This window comes from Rattus norvegicus, chromosome 6 (genome assembly GCF_021556685.1).
Source record: "Rattus norvegicus strain SHRSP/BbbUtx chromosome 6, alternate assembly SHRSP_T2T, whole genome shotgun sequence".
Classification (NCBI taxonomy): Eukaryota; Metazoa; Chordata; class Mammalia; order Rodentia; family Muridae; genus Rattus; species Rattus norvegicus.
The window spans coordinates 95,895,980-95,913,493 of record NC_141539.1 but is presented as its reverse complement, the minus strand read 5'-3'; the positions used below and the strand labels follow the sequence as shown (position 1 = coordinate 95,913,493).

The window sequence follows — 17,514 nt, the reverse complement described above, 5'->3', positions numbered from 1 at the left end:
GGCACCTTATCTGCACTGAGTACCAGTAAGATTGAAAAGCAGCCCCGGCCCTTGGTCTTAGACTAGACGCAGTGAAAGTTACACACTGCTTTCGTGAGTACTGGGTGTTCTTCCTATGATAACTTAAGTCTTCCAGGTGCAAAGTTTATTATAAAAAAAAAAAAGTGGCTGTAAATACAGGACAATATCATGGTCTGATGTATCTGGGACCACTGAGTGGCAACATTTTTCCTGAGGAGACAACACACACATTTCTTCACCTCGGGTAGAAATCCTACAACTGACCAAAGTACAGACACCACCAAAATCCAACTTGGTGAACCAATGAGTTTTAATGGAGTTACAGGAGTAGGGGTGAAGGGTTAAAGGAGCAGGAATGACCCAGAGACATCTGTATCATCACCAAGGCCCACCTCAGCATGGGTGACAGCTCACAAAGCTGGGGACCTGGAGCACAGTGCACAGACTGCAGGCAGCTCAGCAGGTGGGGGCAGCCCTTCAGATGACTCAGTTGGTCTGAACTTTCAGGCATGAGGCCTGGTCTCAGGGTCTTCCTTGCAGCTCAGCTTCCTTTTGTCTGTGGGCGTCTCAGCTCTTGTTGATTACGGCTGCACGGAGGGGCCTAGTGAACCTGGTGGTTCCAGACGTTTGCACAGCAAAGCACTTTACCTTACCCAGCTACTTCCCCAGCTCCTGGGGAATGGCTTCTGACTGAGTGCTGTAGCTAGCTCCAAACGGTGCTTGCGTTAAGGCTGACTGGAACCTCCGCCACCAAAAGCCTGCCTAAAGTATACTGTAGTTCTTCACTTTCACTGACTCACAGGGTGAGCCTCTAGTGTGAGAGAGAGGACTGGGGCCGGAGATAATGTTCAAGTGGAAAGGGAACCGTGGCAGAAAAACGAGGCAACTACCAAAGAAACGAGATATAAACAGCGCCAATCAAGTCAAAACTACCACAGATCATGAAGAAAATAGTCAAAAAAAATTCAGGCAAGTCTCTGTGGTAGACATGGAGATTTATCTCAGATGTAGACACCACTGCTGGTGAGCGTAATCCCTATGCAGCTCTGGACCTTTTCAAAGTAAGATTGTATCAGCTCTCCTAATGCTGCAAGCCTTTAATACCTGCAACCTTAAAATTATTTTCATTGTTACATTGTAATTGTAATTTTGTGACTGTCACTACTCAACCAAAGCATGGTTCTCCACTGAGTAACTGATCCTTAAACAGTTCTAAGAAAGTGGCTGATACACAATAAATTGCATATATTTATAGTATACAACCAGATAAGCTCTGACATCATACACAACCTGAAATGGCTACTGAAGCCGAGATCAGTGATAATACCCACCATGCACAGCGTGCCGCCTCTTCCCATCCTGATTGGTAATTTGTGTCTTCCTCTAGTTCAGTGGTCCTCAGCCTGTGGGTAGCATTGGAAAATACAAAATATTTACATTATGATTGATGGCAGTAACAAAATTAATTATGAAGTAACAATAGACATAATTTTGTGGTTGGAGGTCACCACGATGTGAGGAACTGTACTAAAGGGTTAAAGCATCAGGAAGGTTGGGAACCACTACTCTAGTTCTCGAGTCATCTGACTACAAGTTTATCGTGTTCATTTACATTCCCAAAGATCTAGGCAGTGATTTTTAATTTTTTTAAATGATTTTTTGTGAATGTCACATCATGTACCTCATGCCCACTCATTTCCTTGCCCCTCCATATCTGCCCTTACAACCTCCCCCCTCAAAGGAAAACAAAATATAAAAAATCAAAAGAAAATTTAAAAAATGATAAAAAAAACAATCTTGCAGTAGAAGCTGCAGTGTGTCCCACGGTGTCCCCTTTTTGCCCAAACAGATTTACTTGAAAGTGTCCATCGCAATGAGCTATTGGTCTGGTACGAGGCCTCTGGCTTCTGCTACACTAGCAATACAGGATCCTCACTGGGACTCCTCTGGGACATCCTGTTGTAGCCCTGTGTCACAGAGATCCTGCAGCTTCGGATCTGCAGGACTGGCCCCTCTACATGCTCCAGCAGTGCACAGATGGAGTAGATCTGGATCTGGGCCTGGGTGGGAGATGAATTGGTCAGCCTGCCAGCTTCCCCACACCTGGGGTGGGCAGCCTGTGAGGGGGACCCAGTTCTCCCCAACCCTAGGACATCAACATTGCCCCATGCGGCAGCCAAGACCACAGACTCCACCCCCATCCACCACCAGCACGCAAGCTCCAGGGCCACTCTTCTAGACATATTCGTGTGTGTGTGTGTGTGTGTGTGTATGTGTGTGTGTGTGTGTGTGTGTGTGTTATATATACATACATTCATTTATTATATACATAAAGGTCCTTAAGCTTCACAACAAAGCTTTTCAAAATGAATTTTGCAAGACACAAAGTACAAAATGAGCATAGCTTCATAATTCTGTCAACTACAAATATCAAAATTACAAATATTGTCCTTAATTGTTTTAAAAGATGCATAGTGGTTCTCTGTGGGTAAGATGCTTGTCATCATCGAAAATATTATTAAAATTTGAAGAGAAAAAAGGCTAAAGGACAGAGCAGAGGGTATATACTTGGGAGTCCCCAAGCTCAAGAGGATTATTTTGAATTTAAGGCCAGCCTGGAACTACACAGAAGGCCCTGCCTCGGGAGCTAAACGTCAGAACAAACTGTACTGTGCTAAAGCACAAAGCATGTATCTGTTGGGAATTTCTTACCAGCGGGTACTCCATCGGAGCTGTTCAACCCTGAGACACAGGGGATTATGTGTTGTCCTCCTGGAATGAAGTAAACCTTGTTACACAGCCACATGGAAATGACAGGGAAGGAAGGACAACCAGGGAGAGACTCACAGGGGACATGTTAATTGGCTATTAGGTAATGAAGCAAGACTAGTTTCATCCATGCCACAGAGTTGATATGTTAAAAAAGAGTCCTCAAGATCTTACATGTCTGGGTTACTGTATAAAAATCAGTAATTATTTTACAGTAAATGAGTAAATTTGTTTTCTTCGACTTGACTTAATTAGCAACTTGGACTATTCTGTGTTAGAGGCTGGGCTAGGACTGAGAGGTACACCTATGACCAAGGAACACTGAAGGAAGCGACTCCTTTACATACATACATATGCATATAATTATACACAGTGAGCTGTGAGGTGAAACAGAAGAGACTACAAAGCTATCAGATGTGCAAGAGGGTGATGTTTTGTGGGCTCGAAAGTCAGCAAAAGCTTCCTGGCAAAGTGTTAGGGCAGCCAGCCAGTGCATCAGGGACAAGAAGCAAGGTGAGAAGCACGAGGCAAGAGCAGCTCGTGAGAGCCTGACCCAGCTCTCCTCATGCCTCCTCCCCTCTCACCTGCTCACAACACCACGATATCGGCATCACTTTTCCAAGTCCCCAGCCTATCCACCTGCCTCACTGGAACCAGTTTAACTGACATTTTCTCTTCAAAGCCTTCCCAGGCTATCCCAGTCTCACTAGTTGCTGTGCACAATAGGCTGTCTTGGCAACTATGACTTCATATACTTACCTTACCTGTAGACCTAGCATGTAGTGGGATGGGTGGAGTCTGGAGGCCATCCTGGGCTATGTAGTAAGTTCTAGACTAGCTTAGGCTAGAGGGAGACCCCATCTCAAAACCCAAAATTTAGGGGGTTGGGGATTTAGCTCAGTGGTAGAGCGCTTGCCTAGGAAGCGCAAGGCCCTGGGTTCGGTCCCCAGCCCCGAAAAAAAAGAAAAAAAAAAAAACAAAAACCCAAAATTAAAAAAAAAAAAAAAAGGAAGAAAGTGGGGAAGATATTAAGTGGGCTTACCCATGTGCATATTTATCATAACAGCATTTGAGAGGTAGGAGCAAGAGAATCAGAAATTCAGACCTGGCCTCAGCTACAGACATTTTAAAATCAGACTGGCCTCCATGAGATCTTGCCTCAAGAAGCTGAGGAAAAACATTATTTTAATTAGAAGGGGTAATTGTTTCCTGTCTACCCTACTTGGTCTCACATAGTCCATGAAGACGGGAACCTTTTTGTCTTGGTTGCTCATGTGGCTGAGTCTTGGCATCACGATGTAGTGTCTGATACATAGAAGATATTCCATAAATTGCTAAGGAATCAGTTCTGCTAAGAGTTTTTGCATGATGTTATATATAGCACTGAATGTTTGACAAGTATGTTAAATCATAAGACCTACAAGAAAAAGGACAGAAGCAAATTCATATAGATTTCCAAGACTTAACCCAATTTTATAGGTGTCATAATAGTCTTTTAAAATGTGCTCTCTTTCTAGGCGAAAGACTGGAAGTTTGACAAAATGGATAAACAGTAAAAGAACACAAATGAATACCAATACAAAAAGCCATATAATGTTTGAATACCTTGACTGTATAGATAGTACATTCCTTTTTTATATAGTATCTTTATACTTTTACTTTCTTAGTCACATGCAATATGTAATCATTTACTCAGAGTTTAGGTAAACTCAAAAATAAGCCCAACATTTGAACTGTGATGCTTAATCAATACTCAATTTCACATTTTTTCCTAGCATCTTAATAAAGTGGTATAGACAGTTCTATATCTATATTTAGTGAACACGTAATTTGTCTTCTGTAGGTACATACCAATACTTTGGTACCTAATTTCTACCAGCTAAGAGGGACAGTATTCAAATTAGTAAGTTATCTCAGATTTACCAAATTGCTACTGAAGAAAATTACTAACGTATCTAATGTTGCTTCCTAGTTTTGAGTGACAATTTTCTCATTTTTCTAATTAAGTACTACAAGTATTTTGAAAATTGAAGAATGTACTGAAATGCTTAGTTTTGTAGAATCTGGTTTTCCAACCAAAAGTTACTGGCATTTGGAAAAAAAGTCACATAAAAGAAACTCAAGTAGTAAGCCAGTGTTTAGGTCCCGCCCACTGGGTTCCTTTGTATTTCACATTGCGATACTACTGCTTGGCAAAGAAAAGACAGGAAAGTTTATATTACAAGAGTACTTGTTTGTTTTAATTCTCTGAGAAAATGGAAGAAGTCTGAATCACAGGTTCACAATGTGGCAAGATGATGTTGAGAAACATGATATCGGTAATCCTCTGCTGTAGCATGTGCTGTGCCTCTGTCCGCCCTCAGGGTCTGCAGCCTTCGGGCTACCACATCACAGCATATAAACACAGAAAAGGAGGCTTTAAAACAACCCCTTTAATGTACAAACATGAGTTTAAAAATTGTTTAAAAAAATCACCTTTTTTACATAATGTATATGCAAAACTGCTTTAAATACATGATTTTGGAAGAATTATTTACAAATGTATCAGTCTGTGGAACAATTCACAGACAAGGCATACATAGCGGCTTTACGTAACTGTTGCATCTCGACTTTGGGAGATATAAATTTATTCGGCAGTACAGCGAACATAAAAACTGTGACAAAGCGTCTTTAGGGCAACCAAAAATGTGATCCTCTAAACGGTTTAAATAGGAGGACTGCCAACGTCTCTAAACCAGGACAGACTTGAGTGACCCAGATGCCCACTTTCAGCTGCTCTGTTGGGAAGGCAGAGACAGAACCCCTCCAGCACCCCGGCTGCACACGCAGCCCCTGCAAAAGGGACAGCTGACAACAATTGCCATCCAAAGAGTGAATTAACCTAGAATGTTCTTTTTTTCAATTTTATTAATATTTTAAAAAATACATAAAAATACAACCATCCAATGTCTGAATAAATATATTTAACAAGTTGCAAGATAATACCTTATTTTACACAAAATTTTCAGCTTTAGAAATCTTGTTAAATAACTTCATTGTTGTTATATATTTCATTTTTGTATTTTTTGTAACAAAATAAAAACTCTGAAATTACATAGAAAAAAGACAAAATATTTTTGTCAAGGGATAAGATAGTCCACTGAAAACTTATTCACAATTCCACTGTAAACATTAATAAACATTAAAATATTTGCATAATTGTGTGCTCAAAAGTCCTATAAAAAGTGGAAGACTTATTACAACTGCAGTTTTCAGTCAACTACACTTCCTTTCACAATTTATTTTGTCCCAATTACTCTTTTAAACCTGGGCACACTGCTGAACATATACTCTGGCAGTTCTACATAGCAAGTGCTTCCACAAAAATTGAAATAAAAAAAATCAACATTAATAATAATTATTATAATAATTATAATAATAAAAGAACAACACAGAATAAACTCCCTACTCAGCAAGTGTTCAATGCAGCTCAGGGAAAGTGCAGCAGTAACTACTCAGCCAGATAATGTTCTCATGTTTACCATGTGCACTTGCTTGTCTATGATTCCTAGAACACTTGAAAGCTTTATTATACAAATTCAATTTTGCTAAGTGCCCTTTTTTCTCTATCACACAAAAAAAAAATTAAGGAAAAAAAAATACAGAGGAAAAATTATGACCATTGTGGCAGGCTGCCTAACCTTCAATTATTAATAAGCTTATGTTTTGCAACAATGAAAAGAAGGAAGGAGGATATAGATCCAGTCCTGGACACTGTACAGGAAGGGGATACTTAGCCAGCTGAGTGCTCTCTGTGGTTGGAGTTCAGGGTTTGGGGACTGACGTCTATGGCAACAGACTGCTGGGAGGATGGGAACTGTTCATCACCTGCACTCTACAGCAAGTACATTTTGGGGGGGAGACGAGGACGAGGGACTCATTCCAGTGTCGGATGAAGCCGATGACATAGAAGCGCCTGCATGAGACACTGTGGAACCAACACGACCAGGTTAGATCAAGAAATGACTACTCACAGATGCCTAGAACTAGGTGCTAAATTCTAAGGAAGACTGGTTGTTTCTGAGACAGCCTCACATTGCTATGTCACCAAGGATGACCTTGCATTCTGATTTTCGTCCTCTACTCCTCGACAAGCACTGGGATTACAGGCATGCCCCACCCCACCAGGCTGCAACTACATTTCTAACATCACTCACTTCAGTCAGGCGAGTCGATGCTGCACAAGGGGTAATAAGTTGTCAGCAGGTATTCTGCTGAGCTCACCTGGGTGAGGTCAGCTTTTGGCCAGTTAAGGGAATCAACAGGAAGACCACCAGGCTGGGAGGCAGAGGCCAGTGCAGGAGCCAGGGTGCTAAGCACAGGCCCTGCGTCCCAGCCCCAGCACCACAACCAAAATGAAAAACTAAATAAAGTCAGACGTCACAAACTATAAGGATTAGAGAGAGATGACGATGACAATCACAGTTTGTTCTGCTCCAACAATACGTAAATCCTCCTCCTATTTTTCCTAGTGACTGGAATTATCATCTTGGACACTCTTTCTCCCTACAGTCACACTGAGTGATCATCTCTCCTTGTCGTCATCTGATTACTAATGAGGTCAGGGAACTTATTTCCCTTACTGTTACTTTGGCAGACCTTGGATAGACACCATGTCCAATGTCTGACTGGCTGTGACCTCTGCCTGCTTACAGTATGGCACAGATACTACTTTAAGATTATGTCAAAGTAGACTGGTTAGTGTCACATAAGGCACACAGTGTCCAGCAGATGTTAAGATACTGGAGACAAAGTCTGTTTAATCCATCTTCCTCCTCCTCCCCTGCGGAGCCCCTGGCATGTGATGCGCACTCATAAATGCTGTTCAGCTGCATGAGAGTTGCCCTGTGGTTGTTTATGAATGATCCACAGTTCCAAATAGTAATGCTCAAGATTGCTAGGTCTGTTCATTTGGTGAACCACAGAATAACAAACATAGGGGCAGCCAGTAAATATTTGTTGAGCAGAGTATATTCTCCTGGAGAACCCGAGATGCTTAGTAAATCACAAATTGTTTCAAGGGTGTCATTCTGGTTAATTCAGCTGTAGGCACACCCGCTTCCAGCAACAGGAGAAAACACTAACTCTAAAAGCAACATCTATTACCCATGAACTAAGAAGAGATACACGCTTACAATCAAACGACAGGAGTGAATCTTATCTCACCTTCTCGGTCTTTCTTTTTTAATCTTTTCCTCCTTCTGTCGATGGTTGCAACTTCAGACTTCAAAGACATGTAGTATTTTCTGATTTCCTGTAGTTTTTCTTGGAGAAAAGAGATTCTCTCTGTACTGTTCATATTATCTAATTCATCTAAAAGAAAAGATAAAGTTAATCTGAATTTTAAAATACAACAATTTTATGAAAGCAAAGGCAATTCTATCAAAAGTCAAACTTGCAAAGCAACAGAAGCTTCAGTTTATTTTGACCTACATAAGCTCTTTACACAAGATGTATGATTAAGATTTCTTTACTTGGGGTTGGGGATTTAGCTCAGTGGTAGAGCGCTTACCTAGGAAGCGCAAGGCCCTGGGTTCGGTCCCCAGCTCCGAAAAAAAAAGAACCAAAAAAAAAAAAAGATTTCTTTACTTAAGTATTCTATATTAAACATTCATCGTTCATCAAGAAATGTAAGGAAACATAAAATAAAGCAATCTGACTGATATGTAATTAGTATTTTTAAGTGTCAGCAAAGAGAAGGCACTTCCATTTCACTGATTTATATAAGTCATACCTCATACAAAGTCTGTGTAGCCCAGGTTACCCTCAAACTTAAGATTCTCCTGCGTACCCTCCTGAGTGCTGGCTTACAGGATGAAACACATACTTAGCCCATGTTTTGTTTCTTTTTTTTTTTTTTTTGAGCTGAGGACCGAACCCAGGGCCTTGCGCTTGCTAGGCAAGCGCTCTACCACTGAGCTAAATCCCCAACCTCTTGTTTCTTAGGTGAAGATCTTGTCATACCAAGTTATCCAAATTAAAAGAGAACATATACACACAGAGGTTTACATACAAATGATGATTACTGATTTGGAATGGCTACATAATTTGTTAGATTACTAACATTATTTCAAAGGGATATCTTAAGACACTTGACACTTCAGAGTTTACATTCAGGCTACTTGGCAGACCCTTACTGAGTTGGAAGCTCCACTTGTATGTTCTAGGGGATGAATTTGGATGCTTTTCTCGGTGCTTCTCTTTCTCTCCATCTTTGATATGAGGTGAGATTCTTGCGGGAGAGCGTGGCAGCTTCTGTGGCTTGGGCAGGCTAAGGCGCTTCACTGGTGTGCAGTTACTGGAACTGTCCATGGCAGGAAGGTCCTCGCTGTCACTGCTCTGTCCTGTAATGGTAAGTTTAACCCAACTGTAAACCATATAAGCCTCAAATACCAAAATGCAGCAGAGGAAGCAAATTACACTTCTTGGTAACACACAGGTAAACCTAATACATACATACATACATACACACACACACACACAGACACACACACACACATACACACACATAAAACATACACACTCTCACATACACATGCATACACACACACACACACACACACACACACTCACACACACACAGGATACACACCCACACAGTGGCATATGGACACTCCTTCCAAAATTAAAAGAAAAAAGAATGAGCTACAATTCACAACGATTAAAGATCTACTATGTTACTAAATGGAAAAATCAGGGTTTTAAAACAAACAATATATCGTAGTTTCATGTGCACTGAATTAAAACATACAAGCAATTCAACCCAAACATCAGTCAACCCGAATATGTATATGAAGCACACAAGTAGACCTTGTTGTAAGCTCGCCCAACATTTTTTTCTTTTCTTCACTAACATTTATTTTTGAAAAATGTCCTAACACTCAGTATCTAGCTCAGAAGTTCCTGATCCTCCTGCCTCAGTGGTGTGCTATGATTAAAGGTGTATGCTCAACTTGATGTAAATATTAACAAAAGAGAGTCATTCGTACCTCTGCCTCTCCCCTTATCAATTTATGATGGTTTTCCCATAAAAGCAAACTGGAATTTTATTTTACCATTTTTTCAAAGCCCATACTTTACCCTTACCCTATCTTTACTCTCGAAGAGCAACGATCACACACTCAGTTTCCCAACATGTTTCCTGTGTCTGACTTTACTATCCTTAAGAAAAAAACTTATTCTTGTGTGTAGGATGTAGAGGAGGGGTCACAGGCACAAGCTGTGGAGGACATGTGGAAATCCTAGCTTTGTGTCTGTTCTGGGGACAGAACTCAACTGTCAGGATTGCACTGCAAATGCTTTACCTCTGAGCCATCTCACTGGCCTCTTATTGGGCCTTAATGATAATGGTTACATTTTGATTATTATTTGTCCTCAAAAGGAGAGTTTGCTGTGTAATGTTCTACTCCCAGGTCCCCTGGGATAAAGACCGTATGTCAAATATCCATGTTCTTCAATTGCCAGGGCCTCTGTTTCCAGAGTCTAGTTCTGCCTCACCCTTGGGGATGGGAGGGAGGGGTGAGCTCCCTTTGGGAGGAACCTCTTTCCATCTCTTCAGGGTTAAATTTCTTGAAAAAGAAATGCTACACTGTCACTCTGACCTTTCCTTATAACTGTACCTGAAGTTCATTATGGACTAACTCAGCAACATCTTAATCTCTCTGTGTGTGGAGATATGTGTGGATGTGCATATGTGCTAGGCCAGCTCAGACACTATTCCTCAGAAACTATCCACCTCGTTTTCTGAAACTGAATCTCTCACTAGGATCTGGGGCTCACTGATCTGGACCAGCTGACTAGCCAGTGAACCCCACAAACCTGCCTGTCTCACTTCCCAACCTTGGGATTAAAGTTGTGCAAAAACCCACCTGGTATCTTATGTCTTTGGAACAAATGACAGTTCTCATGCTTGCACCACAAGAACTGAACAGGCTAAGCAAAGTCCCCACTTACCCCAAGCACTGGACAGGCTGAGCCAAGTCTCCAGTTACCACAAGTACTAGACAGGCTAAGTCACAAGCACTGGACAGACTGAGCCACAAGCACTGGACAGACTGAGCCACAAGCACTGGACAGACTGAGCCACAAGCACTGGACAGATAGACTAAGCCACAAGCACTGGACAGGCTGAGCCACAAGCACTGGACAGACTGAGCCACAAGCACTGGACAGATAGACTAAGCCACAAGCACTGGACAGACTGAGCCACAAGCACTGGACAGATAGACTAAGCCACAAGCACTGGACAGGCTGAGCCAACTCTCCGGCTGCTTTCTCATCTTCATTACTTTCCCACAGCAGTCTCATCCTCTTGTGAATACAGACTTTCTTCTAAACACCACACTTCACCTATTTCCCTAATACTGGGCACCTACAATTCAATATCCCCCAAATTCTTTTAACACTCTGGTGTTAGCTATGTTCCATAGCTAGGTTAACTAAGCCAGAGAGCACATTAATCACTCCAGGTCCTATTACTTTCACTGACTACATCTCTCACTCCATCCTTTGTCCCAGCCTCTATTAGTAAGACCTATTCTATACGTAGAGCCATCCCAGCCTCTATTAGTAAGACCTATTCTATACGTAGAGCCATCCCAGCCTCTATTAGTAAGACCTATTCTATACGTAGAGCCATCCCAGCCTCTATTAGTAAGACCTATTCTATACGTAGAGCCATCCCAGCCTCTATTAGTAAGACCTATTCTATACGTAGAGCCATCCCAGCCTCTATTAGTAAGACCTATTCTATACGTAGAGCCATCCCAGCCTCTATTAGTAAGACCTATTCTATACGTAGAGCCATCCCAGCCTCTATTAGTAAGACCTATTCTATACGTAGAGCCATCCCAGCCTCTATTAGTAAGACCTATTCTATACGTAAAGCCATCCCAGCCTCTATTAGTAAGACCTATTCTATACGTAAAGCCACCCCAGCCTCTATTAGTAAGACCTATTCTATACGTAAAGCCACCCCAGCCTCTATTAGTAAGACCTATTCTATACGTAAAGCCATCCCAGCCTCTATTAGTAAGACCTATTCTATACGTAAAGCCATCCCAGCCTCTATTAGTAAGACCTATTCTATACGTAAAGCCATCCCAGCCTCTATTAGTAAGACCTATTCTATACGTAAAGCCATCCATGCCCTTTGTTTAACTTTTAAAAATTAAAAAAATCATATAGACCTGTGAGTGGGTGTTAAGTGTGGGATGCATGTGTCATGGCACAGCTGTCCAGGGTGGAGGACACTGTGCAGGCACTGTCTCTGGACCCGGTTTGCAGGCAATCTTCCTCCATGTTTGTTCTATACTCCAGGAGAGTTGCCAGAGCTTCTGAGAGCTCCTCCTGTCTCCACTCCCACTGCACAGGAGGAGTGCTGAGATCATGGATGTGTGGCTGTCAGACAGCTCTTCTCATGGGTTCTAGGGCTTGAATGTGGGACGCTAGGCCGGTTCAGCTGGTGTAGCTACCTTCTGAGACATCCGTTTAGATGCTTCCATTTTTTTTTAATCTTTACACTTTTACTTGAAATAATTTATAAACACATAAAAACTTGCACAATACCATTAGCTTTTTTCCAACCCACTTGAGGGTTGCTGCCTCCTCACATCCAAATACTCTGGCATAAGACATATCCTACAGTCAAAACCGTGTTTCAGATTTGTCATCTGCCACCACACTACTAGCTCTAGTCCTGATTCTACTGGTTTGAAACTACAAACACTTAGTAACACACATGGTTTCTGACGGTTAAAATCTTGGAGCAGCCTGGCTGGAGAGTCTGCCTCAGGAATACTGGGAGGGTGCACTTAAACTTGCAGCCAGGCCTTTGGTCTCTGAAGACTTGACTCACTAGCATGGCAACATGGTTTCAGGTTTTTCCTGGCCAATGGCAGAATGCCTATGGCTCCTCACTGCACAGAATTAATTCTCCACCGACACTTAAATAGCCTTACAACATGGCAGTGACTTTTTACCAGGGTGTGAAGGAATCTGCAGGGCCTTTTGTGCTCTTGTCTCCAAAGTCACTGTCTCAGTTACTTTTCCCATTGTTGTGATAAAATAAACAAAAATACTGACATAGGTAGCGTGAGGAAGAGCGCAGTCCATGCTGGCAGGAGGTCACAGCAGAAGAGCTTAGGGCAGCTGGTCCCCGTATGATTGTCAAGAAGCAGAGAGAAATGAATGCTTGATCTCAGCTCCCTTTTACCTTTTATACACTCCAGGATCCCAGCCCAGGGAATGGTGCTGCCCAGAGTGGTGCGTCTTCCAACTCCAATTAACCTTATCAAAGTAATGCGCTAGAGGCAAGTCCAGAGACTAAATCTAGATTTAATCTAGATTTAATTATCTAGATTAAATCTAGATTATCTAGATTTTAATTATCTAGATTAAATCTAGATAATCTAGATTTTAATTATCTAGATTAAATCTAGATAATCTAGATTTAATTATCTAGATTAAATCTAGATAATCTAGATTTAATTATCTAGATTAAATCTAGATAATCTCTCACAGCTGCACCTGTGGAATGTTTCCTGTGGTTCTAGATCTCATCAAGTTAACAGTCAACATCAGCCATTAAAGTCACAAACCATCACTATACTTTGGTAGACATAAATCACTGAGTGCATCTCGGTCAAGGGGATGAAAGTTAGGTTTCACTTCTTAAAGGGAAAGATCAATGAATTGGTAGACTTTATGTCTAAGTCAGAGTATAGCTTTCAACATCCAAAACTCACACAGATTACAATTTTCAGACTTCCGCTGGATGAGCCACAGGATCCTTAAGAGCACAGAGACTCAGGTGAGAAGACTGCATGCACTTAGTGACCTCGCCCCTTGTGTCTCTCTCAATCCAGAACATTTCCTTTTCTCCTGGCATTCATGACCTTGTAGGTCTGAGTGCTAAAGCCTATTACTGTGCAGAATATCCTCCAGGCTGAGTTTGCGGGTGGTCGGAGGGGTGAATTAGATTCACATGATGTTCATGTATCTTTGATGGGGCTAGCTCTGATGTTTTTTAACTTTTTTCTTCCTGTATTCTGTCCAGTTGTTCCTGGTTTTTTGTTTTTTTTTTGTTTTTTTTTTTAAAGATTTATTCATGTATTATATATAAGTACACTGTAGCTATCTTCACATACACCAGAAGAGGGCATCAGATCTCTTTACAGATGGTTGTGAGCCACCATGTGGTTGCTGGGAATTGAACTCATGACCTCTGGAAGAGCAGTCGGGTGCTCTTAACCGCTGAGCCATCTCTCCAGCCCTTGTTCCTGGTTTTAATTTGTTCGGCTGTCGTGTAGCCCAGGCTGGCCTTAAGCTTGCACTCTTCCTGCTTAGGCCTCCCAAATGCTGGCCTTAACACACATGCTACCATGCCCAGCCATGAGAGAATTTGCTTTGACCATGCTAAGGTGGAATCCTCCAGCTTCATAAACTATAAAACTATGCGTGTACCCTTTGTAATTTCTAATCTAGTCTCAGACCCTGGCACCCTCTTTTGCTTAGTCCCAAATCTGTAGCTCCAAACCATTCTAACTACTGAAACCTGAAACACAGTTTCTAGTCCATTGAGGTGTCTTTGTTCCTGTATGAACTCCACGGTCTTGGTCCTTTTGTTAGGATAAGAGCTATTTTACTTAATAAACTTGTCAAAAATCAATCAGTCTTATTTCTCCTATTTAATTTTATTCACACGGAAGTTTGCTTTTCCTGTAATTTAATCTACTCATCCGTTTACTGTTTCTTTTGATGAGAACTGACCTTACTTTTTCAGGATGATGAGCTGGCTCAATGGTTAAGAGCACTGGTTGCTCTTGCAGAAGATCCAGGTTCAAATCCCAGCACCCACATGACAGCTTACAACCATCTGTAACTCTATTTCCAGATTGGATGCTCTCTTCTGAACATTGTGGGTACCAGGCAGGTGTGTGGTACATTAATATACATGTAGTCAAAACATCCACATAAAATGTGAATACATAAAATAAAGATTCCTATAGTATTTATAGATCAGCTTTTCTGATTAATGGAGAACATTCCCAGAATAAATGCAAGTTTTGCATACTTTTTTTTTGGTTCTTTTTTTCGGAGCTGGGGACCAAACCCAGGGCCTTGCGCTTCCTAGGTAAGCGCTCTACCACTGAGCTAAATCCCCAGCCCTGTTTTGCATACTTTTAATACCACAACAAACATTTTCTTTTCCCAAAGATTCTGAAATGCCTTATACTCAATTGCTTTCCATTAAATAAGAATTTTAGCTGTTGCAGTTCTAAGTAATAGGCATCTTAAGATTAAAATGAAGCGAGGGGGATGGTGAGGTTGGGTAGAGCTCTTGCTGTGCAAGTCTGAACCTCTGAGTTTCAGCCCTGGAAACCACATAAACATGGAGGGAGAAGTGACTGCACAGGTTGCTCTGTGACCTCCACATACACTGGCTGGCATGTGCATGCATGTAGACACTAAGAATAATAAAATCAGTTTCAGAACATAATAAACCCCACTCATTTTTGGATCAAGGCCCGAGTCTGTGCTGGGCAAGCACCGGCACTGGCAAGCCAGACGAGGTCAGGCCAGCACCGGTCGCCAGTCGGCAGTGAACAAGCCGGCGAGCACCCACCTGCTCCGTTCTTCTCACTCTTGGCTGCAGCACTCGTCCGCTTTGGGGTTCGCTTTTGCTTTTTTGCCATTAGCCCACTGTTTGCATCGCTTGGCCTTTTCTGACCCTTCTCTCTGCTCTCTCTCTCGTGGACGATCATGCCACAGGCGCCAGAGGTGACGCTGGCTTCAAATCCGTTTGCTGATTCCCTCTCACACAGGCCTTCCTGCGATTCTTCAGCAATGCTATCAACTTCAATCGTAATGTCACTCTCGCTCTTTATACTTCTGGACTCGTCTTGGCTGAGAGTCAGCGGGGAAGCTACGGAGAAGTTCTGCTGTGCTACGGGAGGTAGGGCAGGCGGGACGGAGCCCAGAGAGTTAGACTCAGAGCCTTCTATTACCACGTCCTCAATACTGGGCTTTTCCTTCTCATCCAAGTCATCCAAGTCTACCTCGTGGCAAACCAAGGTTTCAGGCCCAATCAGAGGCATCACGTCCTCCTCCTCTTTGAGCGGCGTGTGCGCAGGCTCCTCAGCTGGACTGTCTGGCTTCACACCAGTCGGCTCTTGGATGCCCTGGTCTGGCTCCGCGATCAGCGATGGCATCCCTTCACCTTCTGCTTCAAAGCGCTGCTCCACGTGCACGCCTTTCACGCCCTCGGCTACGGCGCTGTCGTCAGACCTTTCTTGGGACACGCCAGTTGTCATTTCCACGCCGTTCTCAAGTCTTAGTTTCTTCTCTGGGGAGTGTTGTCCCAGGATTTTCCGTTTTAACTTTTTTTCTTTCTCATATTGGTCGACATCATCTTCAGTAGAAGAAAAGTTTTTACATTCGAGTGAAGAAAACTCCAGGCTATGAGTGTCCCCACGAGCTTCGCTGCCTGCTTCCTCCTGGCTGAAAGGGGAAATCTTGATAAGTTCTAAAGAAAGGTCTTTTGTCTTGTTGCGCCTTCCCTTTGCTTTAGGAGACTTCTCCACCTGCTTCTTAAGTTCTTCTGCTTGTTCCACTTTGTCTCCAAAAATGTGCACGATTTGATCGCTGTCTCCCGCCTCCACTGTCAGGGGTTCTGAGGGCTGTGCCTGAGTCCTGTCGTTTTCGTTTGATATATGTACAGTCTTTGGGTTTTCTTCGGCTAGTTTATCATCATGGACATTTTCACTCTTTTCTAATTCTTCTTTAATATCAGGAGAAAGTTCCTCACTTACTGAGCTCTTCTCCAGCTGGTCTTCTGCCTCACTATCAGATGAGCACGAGTCTGTAAGAAATAGCACATGGCACAGGTGGTTATATGAAATACAATGGAATAACTAAACTCCTACTAAGTGTAAGCAAGATCTGGTTATATGAAATACAATGGAATAACTAAACTCCTACTAAGTGTAAGCAAGATCTGGTTATATGAAATACAATGGAATAACTAAACTCCTACTAAGTGTAAGCAAGATCCTTTCATGTACTTCCGAATCTCTATAGAGATCTTTTTATATCAAGTAAATCATAGACTTGTGCTAAAATGTGAGGAGAAGGACTGAAATAAAAGTGTGAGGATAAACGATGTGGTGACACATGCCTTTAATTCTCCCACTCAGGAGGCAGAGGCACAGGCAGGTGGATCTCAGCCATCCTGGACTACAGAGTGAGTTCCAGTACAGCCAAAGCTACACAGAGAAACCCTGTCTCAAAAAAAAAACAAACAAAAAAAGAAACAGACAAAGACACAAAACTAGTATGTTAAATGACATAACCTGACGCACTACAAAGATTAACTACTTTGTTTCCTAGAGGAATGTGACATTCTACCTAAAATTAGTCTGGATTAAAATGAGGAATATCAATTCTCCATACTTTAAATGGCTTTAGAACAGGCAAGACACCTGCTGGCAAAACAAAGTATTCACTTTCTGTCAGAGAATTTTTCAACAAAACTATAAATGTAAAATGTAAAAACTATCCATATATTGTCTATGCCCTCCCTCGAGAATTTTAGAAAGGTAAACACTGAAGATGTTCGTTATTTTAAAGATGGCATTGGGTTCTTAGTGTGTAGGCTGGTTAGTCTAGGCATCCCTGAAACCCAGA

At 42.1% G+C, this 17,514-nt stretch overlaps 1 protein-coding gene and 1 long non-coding RNA gene across 6 annotated transcripts in view; both read right to left on the bottom strand.

The window, feature by feature from the left end:
• Positions 1–313: 313 nt before the first annotated feature.
• Positions 314–4,771, bottom strand: LOC148005298 (uncharacterized). Of its 2 annotated transcripts, XR_015623106.1 has the most exons (4): positions 2,734–4,771; positions 1,877–2,081; positions 1,353–1,424; positions 314–608 (listed from the first exon to the last, which is right to left on the bottom strand). It is a non-coding gene; the product is annotated as an uncharacterized LOC148005298 (long non-coding RNA). The 2 variants fall into 2 exon arrangements; XR_015623105.1 differs by lacking the exon at positions 1,877–2,081 and having other exon boundaries at positions 2,734–2,815.
• Positions 4,772–5,002: 231 nt separating this feature from the next.
• Positions 5,003–17,514, bottom strand: part of Arid4a (AT-rich interaction domain 4A) — a 70,895-nt gene continuing 58,383 nt past the window's right edge. For all 4 annotated transcript variants that reach the window (NM_001395713.1, XM_087553223.1, XM_087553224.1 and 1 more), the window contains 4 exon segments: positions 5,003–6,757; positions 7,996–8,142; positions 8,967–9,173; positions 15,455–16,690. In NM_001395713.1, the coding sequence (NP_001382642.1) occupies positions 6,654–6,757; positions 7,996–8,142; positions 8,967–9,173; positions 15,455–16,690 (1,694 nt within the window). In that variant the 3' untranslated portion in view covers positions 5,003–6,653.